This window comes from Buteo buteo, chromosome 3, assembly GCF_964188355.1.
Source record: "Buteo buteo chromosome 3, bButBut1.hap1.1, whole genome shotgun sequence".
NCBI lineage: Eukaryota > Metazoa > Chordata > Aves > Accipitriformes > Accipitridae > Buteo > Buteo buteo.
This window is the reverse complement of record NC_134173.1, coordinates 50,815,902-50,835,907: the sequence shown is the minus strand read 5'-3', so window position 1 is coordinate 50,835,907 and position 20,006 is coordinate 50,815,902. Positions and strand designations below refer to the sequence as shown.

At 38.9% G+C, this 20,006-nt stretch overlaps 1 protein-coding gene across 1 annotated transcript; it reads left to right on the top strand.

Moving 5' to 3' along the window:
* The first annotated feature begins 978 nt into the window (after positions 1-978).
* On the top strand, positions 979-19,021 carry CALB1 (calbindin 1). The gene is made up of 11 exons (XM_075024269.1): positions 979-1,060; positions 1,267-1,343; positions 5,973-6,047; positions 10,997-11,080; positions 11,168-11,224; positions 14,296-14,373; positions 16,806-16,861; positions 16,957-16,996; positions 17,084-17,137; positions 17,270-17,341; positions 17,756-19,021. The coding sequence occupies exons 1-11, from the start codon at positions 979-981 to the stop codon at positions 17,867-17,869; spliced, it is 789 nt and encodes a 262-aa protein (XP_074880370.1). The 3' UTR covers positions 17,870-19,021.
* Positions 19,022-20,006: the final 985 nt, after the last annotated feature.

The window sequence follows — 20,006 nt, the reverse complement described above, 5'->3', positions numbered from 1 at the left end:
CTCAGGACATGTCAGTCCTTAACTAAGCATCCACCTCTCATCCTGCTGGGCTAACCATCCCCCTTGGCATTTTGCTGTCTTCTGTTCTACATTCTCCCATTGTTTTTTTATTCTCACGCTATACGTGAGTCTTAACCTACTATTGTCCTACTGTTGCTCACGTCAGTCACTTAACACGTGGAGATCCCTGGGTTTTCCAGCTGTTCCTATCCCCCATCCTTACTCTACTACCTACTGTATTTGGCAATGTCCTGTCAGCCGATCATCTTGACCATCCAACCACGCTAACAGAATGTAGCCTCTGAGGGATATTGCCGGCAGGACAAAGTCAGTTTCAGTGCTTCAGAGTACCCAGGCAACCCTAATGACTAAATTGAGTCATCCCAAACGGGACTTAATCATTATTGCTAGTACGATACCATGTTACCCCACGACAAAAGCAAGCTCTTTGGTAAGCTTCTCCGTCGCCTCCCACCACCGACCCACTGCTATGGGAGGCCAAGCCTGCAAAGCTGGTCTACCAAAAACCATTCTCGCCAAGCCAGAAGTGACTGTAGCGGTGCCCCTCACACCTCCGCACTGGGAAAGAAGGAATGGGAGACGGCGCTCGCACACCCACTCCGTTTCGGGGGGACTGTCCCCGGGGGGGGTGGGCCGGGGAGGGGGCTGCCGGACCGGCCCCGGCGGGAGACTCCGTCTCCCGCCGGGGCCGGTCCGGCAGCCCCCTCCCCGGCCCCCCCCCCCGCTGTATCGCAGGGCGGGGAGGCCTCGCCGGTGCCCGCGGAGAGGGAGGGCAGCGCCGGGGGGGGAGTGGCCCGGCCGGGCCGGCCCCATAAATAGCCCTCGGCGGGGCGGCGGCGGGAGGAGCCGTCGCCGCAGTCGCCTCCGCCGCCGCCGCCGGCCGAGTCAGGACCGCGGACAGCGCCCCGCCGCGTCCCGTTTCCCCCACCCCCCTTCCCCGGCCCCGCGCCCCCCACCATGACGGCGGAGACCCACCTGCAGGGCGTGGAGATCTCGGCCGCCCAGTTCTTCGAGATCTGGCACCACTACGACTCCGACGGTGATGCCTTCACCCACCCACCCACCCCGGGGAGGAGGGGGGGGGGGGGCCGGGGGGGATGCCCCTGCACCGCTGCCCACCCGAAAGCGGCCCCCCGGAGCCGTCAGGGCCAGGGGTGGGTGGGGGGGAGCCGCGGGGCCGGGGGCGGGAGAGCGGGGAGAGTTCGGAGGGAGCGGCGACGGCCACCGTAACTCTTTCTGTTGTAGGCAATGGGTACATGGATGGGAAGGAGCTACAAAACTTCATCCAGGAGCTGCAGCAGGCGCGGAAGAAGGCAGGCTTGGTAGGTTGACGTTTCGCCCCGCTTTCCTGTCTTCTCCGGGAAGGAAGAGTTTTCTGGAGGCAGCTCCAGTTGCCCCGCTTCCTTCTGTTCTCTGTTGGCATCAGAGGGTTCCGTGCCCCTGCCCCAGCAGGCGAAGGGAAGTAGCTCGGTTAGAAGTCAGCCGGTCGCAAATGAAATAGACCGTCTGCTTGGGAAAGGGGAGGCCGGGTCCACCCCCCCGGAGAGCGGGTCCCGCTCGCACCTTGTCGGGCTGCGAGCCGGTACTTCTGGCAGCGCTTAAAAAGAAAAGTCGAGGAATGCGTGGACTTTTTGTCTTGGATGGGACCTCATCCCATTGCAATTAATCTTACCTGATCCCGATATGCACTGATACTAAAAAGAAAAAAAAAGAAAAAAAACCAAACCAAAACCCAACAAAACATAAAGAAAAAAAAAACCAAACAGCACCAAGTTAGCTGGACACAGTTTTAATTTCGTACCTAATGGGCAGTACGGGCTGAAATGCATTTCTGCCCCTTGGTGGCCAGTCAATAGATCTGCAGATGACTGCTAACCACTTTTTGCCCTTCACCAGTGTTGCACACCAGGAGTATGGGTACCAAATCCTGGTAGTTTAAATTGTTCAGGGAGACAGCAAAGTTTTTGACAATGCTGTCAAAACAATTCTGGGGATGAGTTATTAATTATTAATTTCCTCCAAACTATACCCACGTGGGGAAAAAATAACAGAGCAAGAAAGAAAGAAAGAAAGGAGAAAAGAAAGAAAGAAATGAAAGATTCCGTGTAAAGATTTGAATTAAAACAGAAGCGAACCTTTCTAACAAATAAATTGCCTTTGAAATAATCAATTTCTAAAACAGGCCACTTAGCATCAAGCTCCAATATATAACCTAATGGAATCAATTTCAATTAATCTATACTAAAAGAATTCTGAAGTAACAGAAAATGAAATTATGATTTAACTGAATGGCATGTGTGCATGGGGGAAATAGATTAATACTTCATATAAGAATACCTCCAAACTGAGCAATAGTTTTTCAATAATTAACTTTGCTTTAAAAGCTGTTGTATATTTTGAAAGTAAATGCAAAAATAATCAATATGAATCATAATTTCTTCTGTGGACAATTGTATCTTCTTATTAATTGTATGAGTGTAAACTTCACACATCTGAAAATCTGCCTCCCGGCAATGCCTCTGATGTTACTGCAGTCTTGGTACCAGTTAATTCTTCTTACAGTTGTTGGTGTAGGCACTCATTTGCATGACTGTAAGTAACTTTAAACTAAAGTTTAAAAAAAAAACTCAAAAAAAACCCCAGAAAATTGGGAAAGGAATGTGTTTTTCAGAGGGAAAAAGTCTTTTTTTTTTTTTTTTTTTTGACAGAAAAGATTAAACAATACCTCAATACCTTTCAAGTATTGCAAGAAAACAAATCTCTCTTCTGTATTGAAGTGCAGGAAACTTAAGCATGTCCATTAGAATGAAGATATTAAAGCCTGTGTATATTTACTAAGAATGGCATTCTTAGTAGAAATGCTGATTTATTATTCAGTAGTTAATAAATTAATTAGAAGCTCAAGGAAAAAATATTTATCATTTTAAGATTGGATTCTTTTCTCTCTCAAAGCAAGTGTGCATCTCTTCTTAAAAACAGAGCCTGCTCAAAGTAACACAGAAAAGCTTTGCAGGATTACTCTTATCTGCTACAAATTTCATAATTTATGCTTTTTTTTTAAAATAACCTCTGCCTGTATCTCACACTATAGTTTAAAAATGCTCAGGTGTTTAATTAGTTTTCCTTTCCCATTTCTCTAATTCAAACCTATCTTTGGAGTGTTCTGCTGAAAAGAGCAACCTACAGTAGCAACATCAAATTCAGTACTTGGTCTGTTGGTGCTGGAGTATGGATATATGTCATCTTAGGTTTCAAATCTAAGCTGATTCTTGGATTTGAAGGCTCATTTGCCAAACAAGCATCTCATTAGTTCGTGTCTTGTCTCACGGGATACTAATTCAGTAGCTTTGAATTTCTATTCTTTTGCCAGAAGGGACACATTGAGAAACTAGTGTAGGTTATATGTCATTTCCTCGGCTGTCCTTCTTTTAACACCCCAAAGCTTCTTTGTCATCATTAACTTCTGTATTTCAGGTCACTCTCCTGCTCACTATTTTTGAAATATTAAATTATGCATTCTTCATAGCTGGATTTTACATCAGTCATGCCATATGCATTAAAGAATCACATTGATTCTGTCATCGAATAGGATAGTTTAACATTTCCCAGTATTCTTCCCAACTACAGAACTGTTCTAATTATGTTCTAATTCTAATTCTTTTATTAATCCACTCAGTAAGCCCATGCTTTCACAGTTGCTTTTTCTCAGACAGAGCAGTAGCATGCAGCCTGATTCATGCTGGCCCCAAAGGGCTGATGTGTACGTGGAGGTTTTAGGGCTTGGGCTTTTCTTTGGTAACACTACGTCTTTTTGCTTCATGCTTTATGGTAGATAGTGAATTGATCTGATATACTTCCAGACATGTTGAAAGAACTGCCTCTTTTTTAAAGATAAAAGCTATATAAGTATATAAGCATAGCTTCCATTTATTGTGCCCCACATTTATGCAGTATGTTCTCTATTTAGGTATGCCAGTTGCCAAAAGAAACTGTGGGATATAAGTGACTAACACAGAGGTTGATAAAGGGTCAATAGGCGGATCTTGGCTGAGCTATTCCATATCTGTTTCTCACTTTCTCTGCATGTATAGACAATGACAATATTTCTCCACAGAAATATGTGATTTAATAGATGTTTATGAATAGTCACGTAAGTGTTTCTGTAGTGCCATCTATCCTTACCTTTTCAAATCATCTCAAAAAGAGCTATTTTTTTCTACAGCTCTACTTGGTTGGATAAGTATCTCTTAAGTTTTAAGAGGGGAGACTGAGGTACGAAGGGCTAGTTTCTTAATTTCAAATATTGAGCACTGCAAAGGGCTAGTTTCTTAATTTCAAACTTTGAGCACTGCATCTGTATCAAGTTTAGAACTAGACTTGGTTAAATTTAGGCAAGATTTTTTGACTGAAAACATTTATTTGAATAGCATAACTCCAATAACTCATCAAGCAGCTCAAGAGCAGGTGAAGTGAACACCAAAAAAACCCCCATTTCTGAATAACGTACTAGAGAATGAGCATCCTGTTTTGTTTAGCCTGTAAGCAGCTGTGCCTCCTTCAGTGGCTGGACACTGTCTGGCACTGCAGAGCTGCTGTTAGAAAGATTAGTAAAATATTTAACCAGGACTAATTAAAATCCAGGTGTCTAAATTCTCCATTCTATCTGCTAAGCAAACTTGTCCCCACTTTGGGATCATTAGATGAAAGGTGACATTGAAGTGCATTGTATTAATAACCACATCTCTAATTAAAGCCATGGCAAATTACTAACCTGCCATGGATGACTTTGACAGAAATAGGATACTAGGCCATGATTGTATCACTACAAGGAACTGACATTTTAGTTAGCTTTGGTGGTTGAAATTTGGGACAAACTACAACAGACTTTGTACAGCTGAGATTCCCTGGGTCTTCACTGAGAGAATCACTTAGATCCTATATAATCAGATCTATTATAGCAACTAAACCTTTAATTTCCAGAGGCTGCTGCATTTTCATCTATAACCATAGAATTGTCCATTGTTTTAATTTAACTAGTCCTGATTCTTGCTGCATGGTTTTACTAGCTCACATCTATAAGAAATACAAAGAAAGTTAAAAGTTTAATCAGTATTGAAGGTTGATGGCAGCTCATATCAAAACAAGGCAAGTCAAGTTGAAGTTTGAAATCAAATATTTAGACATTCACCCCAAGGCTGGCACCTTTGCCATAGCCTAGAGTGAGAATAGCCTTTAGAGAACAGAAGTATAGCAGGGACCATAATTTATATGAAGAACAATTATGCTGACTTCACTCCATTGGATTTAAGGTACTGCTCAAAATTTTCTCCCTCCTAAATCTGCCTCTCTACATTTCAGCAGTGACATTTTGACTGTTTCTATGATAACCAAACACTAAACAGTGAAAAATACAATATCGTGATGCATTCTTCTAGGACTAAAATAGCATCCATTGTTCAGGAAAAATCCACTCAAAGATGTGTAAAGGCTATTTTGGTGTTCAGATGCATTATACTGAAATGTTCCTTATTTTGCAAGATATTGCACTGCCTTTAGGTTACTGGTATAAAAATGAAAACTGAGAAAATTGACTAATAATTGCCTGTGAACTTCACTGTCATCCTCTTAAACAAAGGAGCTGTTATACATATCTTCCAACATATCTGTCTGTATAATTTTTTTCATTCTGTAAACTAAAATAGGAGTTCTAAGTATTTAGATGCCAATCATTCACACTGACTATAATATAATTACTTAGGAAGTAAATTTATCACAGTGACGTTGTTCCTGATAAAAAAATACTCCATTTAAACTTGAGGAATCTAGCTGCAATAAGTACGAGTACTTCATTAAATGTAGTACCTTATTTGGAAACTAATAGAATATTCAAGTAAGTTTACATATGTTTTTCTGTATCTTAAAGTAATGATTCTCTCATTGTAACTTTGTAGGATTTAACACCCGAAATGAAAGCTTTTGTGGACCAATATGGGAAGACTACTGATGGAAAAATAGGAATAGTTGAGGTAAGACAGTTACTTTATAACGAAAGACTGACATGTTGACTTGCAGAAAATACATTTAGCGCAGAACAATGTGAGTATAATTTGTAAATATTTTTGATTTTTAGTTACACAGAAAATGTCTTCCTCTGTCTTAAGATCTTTTGTATTTTTTTCAATAATGAAATTCTTTCATCAACAAAAAGTAAGGTATTCCTTACCCCTCTCCAGACATTTCACTACACTTCATTTAACTTTGCATGCTTTATTCAGCACAAATAAGCATCATCAGCAATTTAGTTTTCCTGCAAAGCAGGTAAAAGCTCTATTTTAGAAATTTAAATTGTGAAAGGTAATGTGATTTATTTCTACCTATGATTTTGAACTAATGCCCTGTCACCACTCCTGTAGTGAGGATAACACACAAGTGAACACAACTGGGCAATCACTGTATGTAGTCTATTCTAAAAAAATAGATATATGATTAGACAGCACGTTAATCATGTTGAATTTAAACAAACTTTTAATAGTAGTTGTGATCCAGCTCATGAAAGATCAGGATTTCTTACGAATTCCTTTCTCAAACTTTAATAGAACTTCGCACAGAAAATTGCCCTATTCCTTACTCCCACTTTCTAAAGAGGGCAAAGATAACCAACCCCTACCACACGTACAGCTGCTCAACAATTGTGTAATTTAGACAACTTGCTAGGAAAGGGGGAACCGTTATGTTTTCTCTTGCTTTCACTCTTTGGTGCTGCAAGTCAAAAAAGAGAGTTTGCTGGGTTGCAGCTTGAGAAATCACTTTTTCAAGCCTAAGCCTACAACTCATTTATGTCACTCTGAGTGTGGTGAGACTGCGGTTTTATCATTAAATGCTATTATATATTTTTTCCTGATAATAAGAAATCTGACCTAGAGAGCTAATTAAGAAACAGCTGGAAACAAGCCAGGTCTGCAAAATTTCTACAGCGACCAACTTTGGGTCAGTAGCTAATTTTAAAATGCAGGACTGAACAGAATCTGTAAAAGTCAATAGGAAGTAACGCTGCTGATATAATAGATCATTTCAGGGTATCTTTTCTCCTCTGTCAGGTGTTTGAATTGCATATAGTTGTTTAAATGCATATGTAATTATGACTAAAATACCATGGAAATATGAACAGTTTTTTTCCCTTGCAGGTATCATTGATTTTTTAAAAATGCATCTTTTGATGATATTCAGCATTGATCAAATCGTTCTGCACCTAAAAAGAACTAGTGTTTATTTGGACTAACAAACTGTTTGGGTTTGGACTAACAAATGCTTATTCATTTGGTATTGAAGAATCTTATTTGATTTAGTATTTTTGAATATGTGTAATAGCAAGCATTGGATGCAAGAAGGATGTATAGGCAGTGACTGAAAAAGGCTGTGTTTCTTCACTTAGGAAAGATAACTGAAAGTTTCACCTTTCAAATTCTCTCTCTGATTCTGCTATTAACTTAATGGGTAAAGGTGAGCAGATCAGATAGGGCCTGATACAGTACGATGCTCACCACCCCCAGTGAAGTGCCAAGCATGCTCAACATCCACTGAAGCCACTGAGTAGTGACAGCACTCAGTTCAGTGACTGAAGGGACCTTCTCCCTTAATATAGCAGTTTCCTAAGCCAATAGCTATATTTTATTTCACTTACATCAGCATGAAGCTTGATTTGGAAAGTGCTGATGGGACTCAGATGAAATGCGTTGTACGTGCAGAGCAGTATGATATTAAAGTTGGTGTTTGGACTTGATTCTCATTCCTTATAAATAAAAATGTCCAGTAATTCCAGATTGCTCCCATTTACATAGTACATCAAATACACTGAAAAAGTGTATGCATGTTGTTTAAAAAAAAATTATGTAAAGCCATTCAGACTCCCAGCCATCATAATGAATACCCCAGCATCTGACGGAAAATGTCCTAGTGCTTAATAAGTTTTCAAGAAAGGTCTGGTGACTGAGATAAAGAGGAGGCCGCTCACAGAGGAAGGAGCGGATTTTCAGCTCAGATTAAGTGTCGATTCTGTCTTTGCAAGCACACTGCAGTTAGTTCACTAGCTTTTATCCAGTGCCTTCCAGCTAAAGGCAGAGTCTGACCTGTCTACTTGCTTGTCATTGTGTAAGGGACCTTTAATGCACCTTTTGTACTCATTCAGACCAACATTTTCACTAAAATGTGGATGTGAAACCCAAGGTTTCAAAACTCAGGACTTCGTAATTCCACGTTCAAATTATTTGAAGCTTACTGCTGCCGTAAAAATAACTACTTATTAGCCTAAAATGTTCTTTGTACTCCCATTCTTTACTATAGGATTTTAAAAAGCAGATTCACTCTATTAGGTGAAAGGAATTTTAAATAGCATTAAATATCAACAGAATTTACTTAGAGAATGATTTCTAGAAAATAGTTCTGATATTGTTTTAAGTAGTAGGAGTATTTTTTCTGCTAGGTAACCTATAAAGATGTACCTCAGCCTGCAACTAAGCAGAAAGGAGTCAAGCTAGCCTCAGGCTTTGTGGTTGTCCTCTGTTACTTACGATGCAGAAATAGCTGACGTTCTCCATAAAAGCAGCAGAGCTCACAGAAATGCTCACTAAACCGCTATTGCTGCCATACATGAAGTTGTAGCGGTCTGCACTCATTCAAACGTGCTCACGGCATCCCCCTCCGCTTACCCTCACAAAGAAGTCATCACTAGAAATAGCATCAGGTTTCCATCTTTCTTCTCTGTAGTGGTATAACTGGGACTGGGAAGTTGAGCCAGTTTCCACACAATCTTCTCTTCCCTTAATAATGCAGAGTTTTCCACAAAAAGCAATTTAATGCTACTTGATGCATAAGCTTGGAGTACGGGACTTCCCTTTAGCTATATTGTTTATATTATGCTAAAGGGTACAAAAGAAAGAAAACACAAAAGACATTTTTTGGCGGAAGCCTGAGCTAATGTTGGATATTGAGCTACTACACCTTTGTAATGTAAAAGACTGTGCTTTCCCCTGATACTTACAAAGGGTGAGAGGTATAACATAAAATAAGGTAATTTTCTTCCAGAGGTAATATATTCTGTACCTCAAATACAGTTTGGTACTGCTAGTAAGCTGTTCATGTTTCTTTGGAAAATTACTATTTTACATTGTGTAAAATGTACTATTTTACCTTTGTACTATTTTACCTTGTACTATTTTACAGTGCCCTTGCAAAATTCACCAGTTAGCTATATTCATCACACAAATGGCATCTTGTTTATGATTTCCACACTTAAACTCTTTCCCTTTGTCATAATCAGTCCCTTCCCCCAAACTCTGCTTATTATTATAATCAGTTATTCCATTCAACATTTGTTGTTGAGTAGGAATGTTGACTTACTCTAAAAATCAAAGCTCCTAGGAAGAAAATTAATTGTATCTCAGCCCAAACCAGGACACCTGTCATGGGAGAAATAAAGAATTTTTTCCATAAATCAGTACTAAGTTACACACATTTAGATACTGCGTACATGTGAACATGTACTTACCCACATGTGTGTATGGTACGTATAATGGAGTTGGTTTTGAAAGCTGCTGGTGAAAACACACTGTTTAAGTTGATTGGGTTTGGTGTTCAGCCATTTAGCAAAAGCACTCTGAACGCTCTGATGGGCCTGACAGCCTGTCATCAGCTGCGCCATTGCTGTAAGGAGAGTGAGTGCTCTGCTGTGTCTTTTCAATTGTACCAACACTTAAAGACTATAACTGATTCCTTGCACAGATACTTTTAGAGAAATGAGAGATCTGTCTCCATACCCTTGATGATCTCACCTGTAGGGTGAGAGGGAGAGCTGAACTCACCTACGGTGTGGCTGGAACCCAATAAAAAAACCTGAGCAATTAATTAGTCTATAGCACTGAAATGGAAAGAATGAGGGATTTGAGGGTGTGAAATGAATGCAGAAAAACAAAAATTTGGATCAAAATTTTAAGATGGGGCTCCAGGAAGTCTGCAGATGTCATTTTTCATGAAAGAATGCAGCTAAGAAATCTGTCTTTCTCCATTTTCTCTTTCTAGTAAGCACAGCTGGTCTATTCTTCAAGTAAAAAGTTTTCTTTAATCAAAACACATTTCATACATTTTGAGGACAGAAAAAATATTGGGCTTTTGTTAAAAACAAATCATGATTTTACATTAAATTATACAGCATACTCTCCATCTTCTACATTTGTCACTCGCCAAAATTGAGTTACAGTAAATGAACATTTTCAATAACCAGTACAATAATGTCTGATTTTAAAGAAGCCTTTTGTAGAGCAGAGGCATTGGAAGAACCACCCCTGATTTTGCAGGGCTAAAAGCCCTTTTGATTTCTTTCTTGTATTTATAGCTCCTCTTGAAGACATCTCTGCGCCTGACAAATGATCACCGGTTGCCATCCCCTTGCCCTCCCCACTTTCTTTTTTTCTCCTGGCTTTTCCATATATTTTTCTGTTTACCTTACACGTTTTCTTCATGTCAGTGTTCCTCTCTCTTCCTCCTCTTCCTCGTTATCTGTGAGTAGTCTATTTTCCTCACTCTCTTAATTCATGGTCCTCCACTCTTATCCTCTAAACATCCTTGCGTTGTGCTTTCCCTTTGTGCTGATTCCAAGGTTTTCACCACAGACCCTAACTCTGCATGGGTGAATTTCTTCCTGTCTTTCCCCAGCTACCCCTTCAGGAAAGTGCTGTCTCATTCCCTTCTCTCAGACCTCAGCTCTGTTTGACCTTGATAAATATGCCAAAGCTGCAAGCCAGAAGGCTTTCAGAGGCATCTTCCAAACATTTCAGCTAACAGCAAGAAGCTTCCTATGGGGCCACAATAGGGCAGTATGAGCACAAAGAATTTCATACTCTTAAAAAGTTTCATGCTCTTTTACAGGCTCAGCTGGCCTAATGAAGAATCAAAACTTAATCTTTCTTAAATTCTGTTACAGCTTGCTCAGATATTACCAACGGAAGAGAATTTCCTGTTGTTCTTCAGATGCCAGCAGCTAAAGTCAAGTGAAGATTTCATGCAGGTACAGTATGAAATGTTGCCTTTTGAAAACCACCCAAGACCCGCTTGCCATAAATACATCATTAAAACATTCACATTCTGATTGCAGACATGGAGAAAATATGACAGCGACCACAGTGGCTTCATTGATTCTGAGGAGCTTAAGGTAAACCAATATCTATGAGTATGCTTGACAGGAGAACAGGCATTGGATTACAGCCTGTGCTATCTCTTACTTCAGATACCCTCCCATGCATGTTTTTGCATTTCAAACATGACCGAAAAGCAATATGATTAGCTGATGTTTTTATCACCAGTAAATTATTTAAAGTGAAACTCTAATCTGATCAATGTTTTTTAAAACATGTTTTAATTCAGATCAATGTTTGTCTCAAGTGACTCAGGGTAGCAGGTACTTCAGCTTAGAAGTAAGAAAGATTAAGAAAGCAAGATAGGCCTTTGAAAGCTATGTTGTTCTTTTTTTGGTACATTAGATATGAGGGCTGTTTTGTTGGGTTCTTTTCCCTAAGGGCACCACTACCATTAATCACTATGCTGCTGGGTAGCTCATGCTCTCTCAAGTACCATGTAACTCTACAGTTTCCACTGTAATACTGTTAGGCTAACACTCATGGAATTGTGTTGCCCCTGCTTGGTTAACACAGCAAGGGGCTGGGTGGGATTTTGGTATCAGCTTTAATATGCACAAATGAGAGCAGAATTGAGATTATTGCGTTAGCCATCTCAGCCTCGCAGAGTTAGCAAACCTTAAAACTAGGGTGATTTACCTTCCTAGTCATAAAACTAACAGCGATTTGTAGATGCTGAATCATGGAGTCACAGAATCACAGAGTGGTTGGAAGGGACCTGTGGAGGTCATCTTGTCCAACCCCCTTGCTCAAGCAGGGCCACCTAGATAGAGCTGGTTGCCCAGAACAATGTCCAGATGGCTTTCAAGTATCTCCAAGGATGAAGACTCCACAACCTCCCTGGGCAACCTGTGCCAGTGCTCGGTCACCCTCACAGTGAAAAAGTGTTTCCTGATGTTCAGAGGGAACCTCCTGTGTTTCAGTTTGTGCCCATTGCCTCTGATCCTGTCAACGGGCACCAGCCTGGCTCCATCCTCTTTGCACCCCCCTTGAAGTATTTGTATAGGTTGATGAGGTCCCCCTGAGCCTCTCCTTCTCCATGCTGAACAGTCCCAGCTCTCAGCCTTTCCTCATAGAAAAGATGCTCATATAGAGCCTCCAGGTAGAAAGGTGCTGTTTTCCACAGTTCAATTGCACTTGATAGATTGCTGCAGCTTTAAATTCAGAGGAATCAAAACAATTCATAGCAAGAGAAAGACCTAGCAGTGTTTATCCATCTAATTTGGACTATTTTGCCCATGTGTGGTATTCTAAAGAAGAACTACATAAGCTTTATTAACTAAAGCACAGGTCATCAAACCACTTGAAATCCTTACAGCTCTTCTGTTCAGAAGAGGTATCCACATCAGACAATTCACAACTTTTTTCCTTTTCACTTCCTCTTTGAGTTTGGTATCTGTGTGACGTTTGCCAAGGATCCTACCTCAAGGTAAACCTCAGGCATACGAGCCCATTCTTCTGCTGGCTGGTCGCAGCAGGTCTGTGTATCTAAAGTTGGTAGGATCAGGACGAGGCCACACATGCAGCACTTGAGAACTCTCCAGCCGTGAGACGATGCCTTAAGGACTGTTGCCAGCTACTATAATATAAAATAGACTTTAAAAGGCAGGGCTGATTGAGGACCAGCTGAATAATGGAGAGATTTTAACCGGATCCAAAATGGTCCCATCTCTCTTGTGCTGGGAGATTTTGTCTGCCTTAGAGAAACAGGCCATTTTAACATGTTGAAAATAAGACATACATGTCCAGTTTTATTTTTAGATCAGTATTTCTTGACAAGCCCAAACATTTTAAGTATTTGCTATGCGAGGAGTACACCCACTTACAACTTTGTAAGAGAAATTCAAGCTGGAAATCAGGAAAACTTTCTAACAATAGTAACAGCAGTGGAATACGTTGTCTAAGGGGGAGGCAGGTTCTCCATCACTACCTTATTTAGGAAAGGTTTGGCAATAGCTCAGATCAGACAGTAACTCAGGAAGTTTAGATATAGATGACCCTTTCTTGAGACATGCAGATGGACTGGATAGCCATTCGATGTCCTTTCCAGTACTATTTTCCATCAAAGCACAAAAGATAAACATGTCTCTGTAACATCCATTTACGACATTTCAGTCATGGTCTTTGTATCCAGGCTACTAGGAAGGACCTCCAGCACGGAGGGGGTCAAACTAGAAGAACTATAGTGGGTATTAGTCATATGACTATTGACATGGTTGCATTCAAGTTCAAGAATGTCATCTATGTACAAATAGATTTTCTTATGAGCTACCCCATTTCCTATCTTGAAGTGTTGCCCAAAATTCCACAAAGATAATGACACTCCAACTGATGACAGTAATGAGGTACTTCATTGAGCACTGACATGCTTACAGACATCTCAGGTCTTGTAATAACCTTGTTAATGCCTTGATATCTTTCTTTTTTAATGTTACAGACCTAGTACAGAAATTTAAACCACTAAATGGGTGGAAAGAATCTTATTTTTTAAAGTAAAAATGGCTGGTGTTTCTAGTCATGTGATCCTATATCAAATTCTCATTAAAAAAAAAAAAGCAAGAAAACTGGCTGCACACATTTAAAATACAAGGTAGGAAGAAGCAACATAGGTTAAAGTTCACTTCTAGCATTGGGTACCGCCATAGGCAAGGAGAAAACTTGATTAATCATTGATCTTTTCTGTAAAATTGTTCCTATGTTGCAAGGAGTGATTAGGCATCCAAGTTTTCAAGGAGACTCAACGTTAATTAGTTTAGTTTACTGATAGAGCTGATTAGGAAGCAGTATACTTGAAAGCCAAACTATTTTTTCCAAAGTCACAATACAACAAATGGCATACAACGCAGAAAGTTTTATGAGTCACTTTTTCCAAATAAAACTGTGCAATATACTTGAATTGATCAAAAGAAACTGTTATATTCTTAGCTGTTAATTACTACTTCTTTTCATACTTATTTGGAACTTCAGCAGTAAATACTAAAGTGGGAGTAAAATAGTATTTCCCATTACTTTAATCTGAAGTTAGCAAGTCAAGCATTTTATACTGTAGATAAAAATTTACCTATTACTCTTCTATTTATTTTAACAGAGCTTCTTGAAAGATTTATTACAGAAAGCAAATAAGCAGATTGAAGACTCAAAGCTAACAGAATACACAGAAATAATGGTAAGTTTATTTACAGGCATGCTTCACCAAGACTGGATTAATCCAAACTCTTTATCTTTAGCCACTGGAAGGCTCCAAATGACTTGGAGCCTCACCAGGTACTAATCACGCTAACTATGTTATTGCAACAGAGAGACAACTGTGGCATCTAGCACTGCAAGTACTTCTGCAGCTACAGAGCTTTGATGGGCAGTTTTCAGTGCTGCTTAAAAAAAAAAGCTCAGGAATTCTGAATCTTTTCAGTATTTATATTAGACCATACCATAGTATTTTCCCCTGTTCTGCTTCCCTGTGCCAGTAGTTGTAAAACTGCAGTCTTCACAGTTCATAGGAAAAAAATTTGTACCTGTCATAATTATATTACTATGTATAGATCAAATTAATTTGGGGTTACTTTCTATGTTTTGCCTTCTTACAGTGCTGTAATGTCTGTCTCTTGTCTTAAAAGCCATCACTGCATGATGGCTTCTTACCAGATTTATAAACATCTCACTTTCCTTCTCCTCCCCTTCAAGAAGGAGAAACTGGTATTTTAGATAAACACTAGAACAAAACTGTCGCTTCCCTAGCCTTAAATCAGCCCGTCCTTGGGGCACTCCTTCCATCCCACTGCTATGGTGCTCTACGGTAAGGACCAGCATTGGCCTCTGAGTGGACATTTCAAGAAAAAAAAGACAGAATTCTGGTCTTCAGGAAATACAAAACACTACAGGTTTTGTTTTACCAGTTCGGTTTCATCCTAAAATATTTTTAGCAATCAAAAATGTGCTAGGTAAACACACTAGCCCTCAAACTGGCCTGAGAATGGCTGATCAAAACTTGTGTTTCTCCTGGAAAAAGTCTGCTGGTTCGTTGTACCAGCACAAAGCATTTACCTAGAATTGTCACCGTTTATTCACTGGTGAAGGTAACATGTATCCTTTTCATTCAGGGAGATTTTTGACCTTCATCTTAAAGCATGCTCTAAGTTCTGGCCTCTGCAGAGAGACACAATGACAAAGAATTAACAGCAATAAGAAAAAAACCATAAGGCCAGTTCTCCCATAATCTCCTCAGAAAGTAGAAAAGAAGACTAATAGAAAATATACGGTCCTGAGCAGCTGCAGGCAGGCACAGCCAGCCACTAACAACCCATCAAAATACAAAATACGTTGACTTCACAGCTGCCACTGCTTACCTCCCCCAAGTGCAAATCTCCTTTCATGGGAAATGCACGCAAGGCAGATGCTTTTATACAAGGAAAGGAACTGTTAAAAGGAACCAGGGTCTTACGTAGAAATAAATGTTTATAGAATTGGTCTCTTTTCTGGTCTCCTTTGCCATTTATTGTGTATTAACCAATTGAAACTCTGTCTTTTTTTCAAGGCATTAATTCTGTCTTTAAAAGGATATACACTTATCTCAGTACAGGATGTCGCTTTTCCTCTCATCTAAAAATTACATCTAAAATTATTGTGATTGAAAGTGATGGGATGGAGTGTGGGTGGTGGTGTTTTCAGTACAATGTCTAACAGTGTTTGTACAGTTTGCTGCTTTTGTGACTCTTTTATGCAGCAAAGGCAAAATAATACTTGAAAGTAGACAAATGGGACTATACAGACATAAAAACTGGAAGTCCCACGCAGGTGCAATATCTCCATCTACTTCTAACAGTGAATATAAGCTGTTTGTGCCTCTCAAGCAGCAGGAGCTCATCCTTTCAAAACCTCAAAGGAAAACACTTCAATACAATAGGGTGATTAAAAATTATTAGAAATAGTATTCACTTATTTTGTCAAATTACATCAATATATTTATTCCTGTAATTTAATTATAATTATTTGGAGAGATTTAATTTCCCAGTTTTCATACTATCAACAAAATGTGATCATCTGCAGCGTCTGTTCACTCTTTTAATGAAATATATCACAGAAACAGATCTTTACTTAAATATTTAGACCTAGCAGTCAATTGAATGTCTATTATTTTCCGTCTAAGAAATTGAATGCCTTGGATTCTATAAAACTTCACCCGACTGTTGTTTCACCTTTATGAATAGAGAATAATGATGCTATCATCAGATCATGACATGAAGTCAAAAGTAAAATGTTACCATGTCAACACTCCTCTCATTTATAAATAATTACATGTGCATTCCTCATATGGGACATTCATCACTGTAGGCAGGTTAAGACCTACCTTACAGTAGGTTAATCAGTGTTGTTCATCTGGTTTCTTGCCAGGCTTTTGCAGCAGAATTAATTACTATAAATTACTTCCTCGGTACTTTAAATAAATGTATTACACAGCAAATGTGACAGATCAAAATCTGGGGCCATCATTTCAGCATGAAATACAGGCTAAATTTCATTGAATTTAAGTTTTCCAAAAAGTGTTTTCTTCATTAAGTTGATTAATTTTGATTAGTAATGTAAAATAATATATTCTTTCAGCTCAGGATGTTTGATGCAAACAATGATGGAAAGTTGGAGCTTACTGAACTGGCCAGGTATGTCTTCTGTCTCTTTTCACAACGAGTATCATGTACCAAACGCTGTTATGGAAACAGTGAAATATTTTGACCTTTGTTTTCTCTCTCCAAAGACTACTCCCTGTACAGGAAAATTTTCTTATTAAATTTCAGGTATGAATATTCACATTCTTAAAGTAACCTGTTACCATCACACATAACTGGTGTCATTAATGGATTTGTTTTCCTTTTGGCATTTAGGGTGTCAAAATGTGTGCAAAAGAATTCAATAAAGCCTTTGAGATGTATGATCAAGTAAGTCCTCAAAAAACCTTTTTATTAATTGTGTAGTTTGATGGCACTTATTTTCTGAATTTGTGAAAAATTAGCCATAACCTCTGAAATGAAAAATACATTTTTAAAATTATCTTTCATGTTATTTTTCAGGATGGCAATGGCTATATAGATGAAAATGAACTTGATGCACTACTGAAGGATCTCTGTGAAAAGAACAAAAAGGTAATCCTAGAGGGTTTTTTTTCCCATTAGAGTTTAGATTTAATTTTGATTTTAAGGACACTATAATCCACCCAATTAAGATAAATAAAGAGCTTCTAAGTCATAATTCCTGAAGTCAAAGTACAACTAAAAATCTTGGCAGAAGTCATACCAGTGTAAATCCTGAACTAGGGGACTTGTGATTACATAGTGACACTGTCAAAAGCTTGCTTCTGAGACATCAGCTATCAGCAATCTAACATATGGCTATAATATCGATAACATACAAATACATGAACAACATTTGCAATGTGTTACTGTTGGCCAGGCTGAGAATGCCCTTTTTTTTTTTTTCTCATTTTCTGCCATGGGAAGCAAACTTGTTGATGCTGGTAACTAAACAGGATTATAAAGCATTATCTGTTCTTTAAATAGGAATTAGACATCAACAACCTTGCGACATACAAGAAAAGCATCATGGCCTTGTCTGATGGAGGAAAGCTTTACCGAGCGGAACTGGCTCTTATTCTCTGTGCTGAGGAAAACTAGAACTCTTCTATCATGTCCACTTAACTAGTGATGTACTCTATCTACACAATAACTGTGCACTATAAGGGAGTAGGCTGTATTTTTAAACTGCATATAGAAAATTAGCCAGGACGTGTGGCACATTCCTTTCAGTTTGTTTCTATACCGTTTGTAATGTACAGTTTTTGTAACAATAAGATTGATAAAGAGAATGTCTATGTTTGGGCCAGTCTGTATATTCAAAAAGAAACTAAAATATGTCGGGGTTGGTTTTGGTTTTTTTTTTTTTGCTTTCATAAACATGGCTGGCAAAAAATTAAACCTGCTGACATTGCTGTGGTCATCATATCCTTTGACACTTGCAACATTTCTTGTTGAACTACATAACACAAAGGTCTACAATATCTTTCCCCATTACAACTAAGTGGGTTTTTTTAAACGCAAAACATGAATTGAGATTAAATACGTTCTAGGTCTGAAATAGGAAGGAGATGCTGGCATGTCTGATTTCCAAAATTTAACAAGGCACTAAGAACTATTTTCACTTGTCAAACCACCCACTTACAGGTCTGTGCTTTCTGCAGTTTTTCAATTACTCTTCTCATTACGAACTCATAGCATATAGACAAAGCATTTATCCGGGATAGATCTCCACGCAGTAGTTGACAAAAATATAGTGTTTTCAATCTAGCTGTTTAACTTTACTGAATTTAAACATAGGCACTTCAGAAATAAATGCCTGTAATCTGTCTTGGAATCCTGGCTAAATGACAGGTAGTATAGTTAATACACAGATTAACGTATGATATTATAAGTGTACCTTTCATGACTATTGCTGTGTCAGAGAATATGACAATCCATTTTCTAAACTATTTTCACATTTTGCAGGTTATAATTATTCTAGTAAATTGCTGTTTTTACATCATATTCTGTGTAATCTATAATTAAATTTAATATCCTAAGATTGTCGGTGTCTAGTTTGTCTATCTCCTGGATTCTTTTTCTGTACCATGTAAAGGACAAAATAACTATTCGAAAAAAAATGTGCCTCCCTGGATCTTACACTGAATCACTAATCTATAATAATAGTATTAAAATTTAACACTAAAGGAAGAAAAAGATCTAGTACAGATTTTATACCAATTTAATAATTTAGTTTACATGGTGGGCTCTGCTTTCTATTATGCTAGACAGGTATTTTTAAAATGGGGAACTACACTGTGGAAACAGCCCTGTCTTCTTGCATCTTTACTTTATTGGACTGGCTCCCTTTTTACTTTATACCGGTTTTACACCACACAACTCCATGAATGTCCAGGCCATTGGTCCCAGTATGTACAGGTGCAGGACGGAAATTGGGCTGTGTCTTAAAGCCAATAAACCTATGTTGTCTCCATGTACAGCTGTTTCAGAAGCAATTCCAGGTTAGCAGATTAGCTACATACAACTTCTCAGATGCATCTCTGTGTCTTATTTAACATGCAGAAGCAAATGCCTTTTATCTGAAATGTGTCTCAAACAATGAGGCTCAGATCCTTCAAGATTATAGTCCCTAACTCCCACTGAAATGAATCCTTGAACTCCTCAGGTTAACTCAGGCAACTAAATACCATTTCAGGACAGCCCTAATTGCCTTGGGTTCTCTCCAGTCTGAGCCTTGGAAAGTTAAGGAGTAGGTAGTGCTGGATGGGGTCTTGCTGAAAAAAAACCGCAAAAAAATTAAATTAAGATTAAGCTAGCTCATTCTCACTGCTTTACACCCACTCCATGCACAGTGATTTAACTTCTCACCTGCTTGTTCCCCTCTAAAACACTCCTGGGTTAGGGTCAGGGCAGAAGGAGGCTTGAAATAGTAAGAGAGGTAACGATAGGGAAGACTGCAAGCTTCTTTCTTCTGGTAGACATTTCGTGACCAAAAAAAGGGTTGAAAGTAAAATAGTAGCATGCACAAAAATTACATGAGGTAGTGTGGGTATGCCATATTCCTGCTAAACAGAGAAACTGGCTGACAGGTAGCTACGTGGGATCTACTTTACTGAAGTTAACCATTTTACTGTCTAAAAAATATGTATTTTATTTCAATAAATACTCAAACTAATACACACTCAAGCTAATAAATACTCAAACACAGTCCTACAAATTGCAAAGAAGCATGCTG

Coding starts and splice junctions, on each gene's coding strand:
- CALB1 (XM_075024269.1), top strand. CDS start 979: ATGACGGCGGAGACCCACCTGCAGGGCGTGGAGATCTCGGCCGCCCAG. Junction 11,081..11,167: donor CAAGTGAAGATTTCATGCAG/GTACAGTATGAA, acceptor TTCTGATTGCAG/ACATGGAGAAAATATGACAG. Junction 17,138..17,269: donor CCTTTGAGATGTATGATCAA/GTAAGTCCTCAA, acceptor GTTATTTTTCAG/GATGGCAATGGCTATATAGA.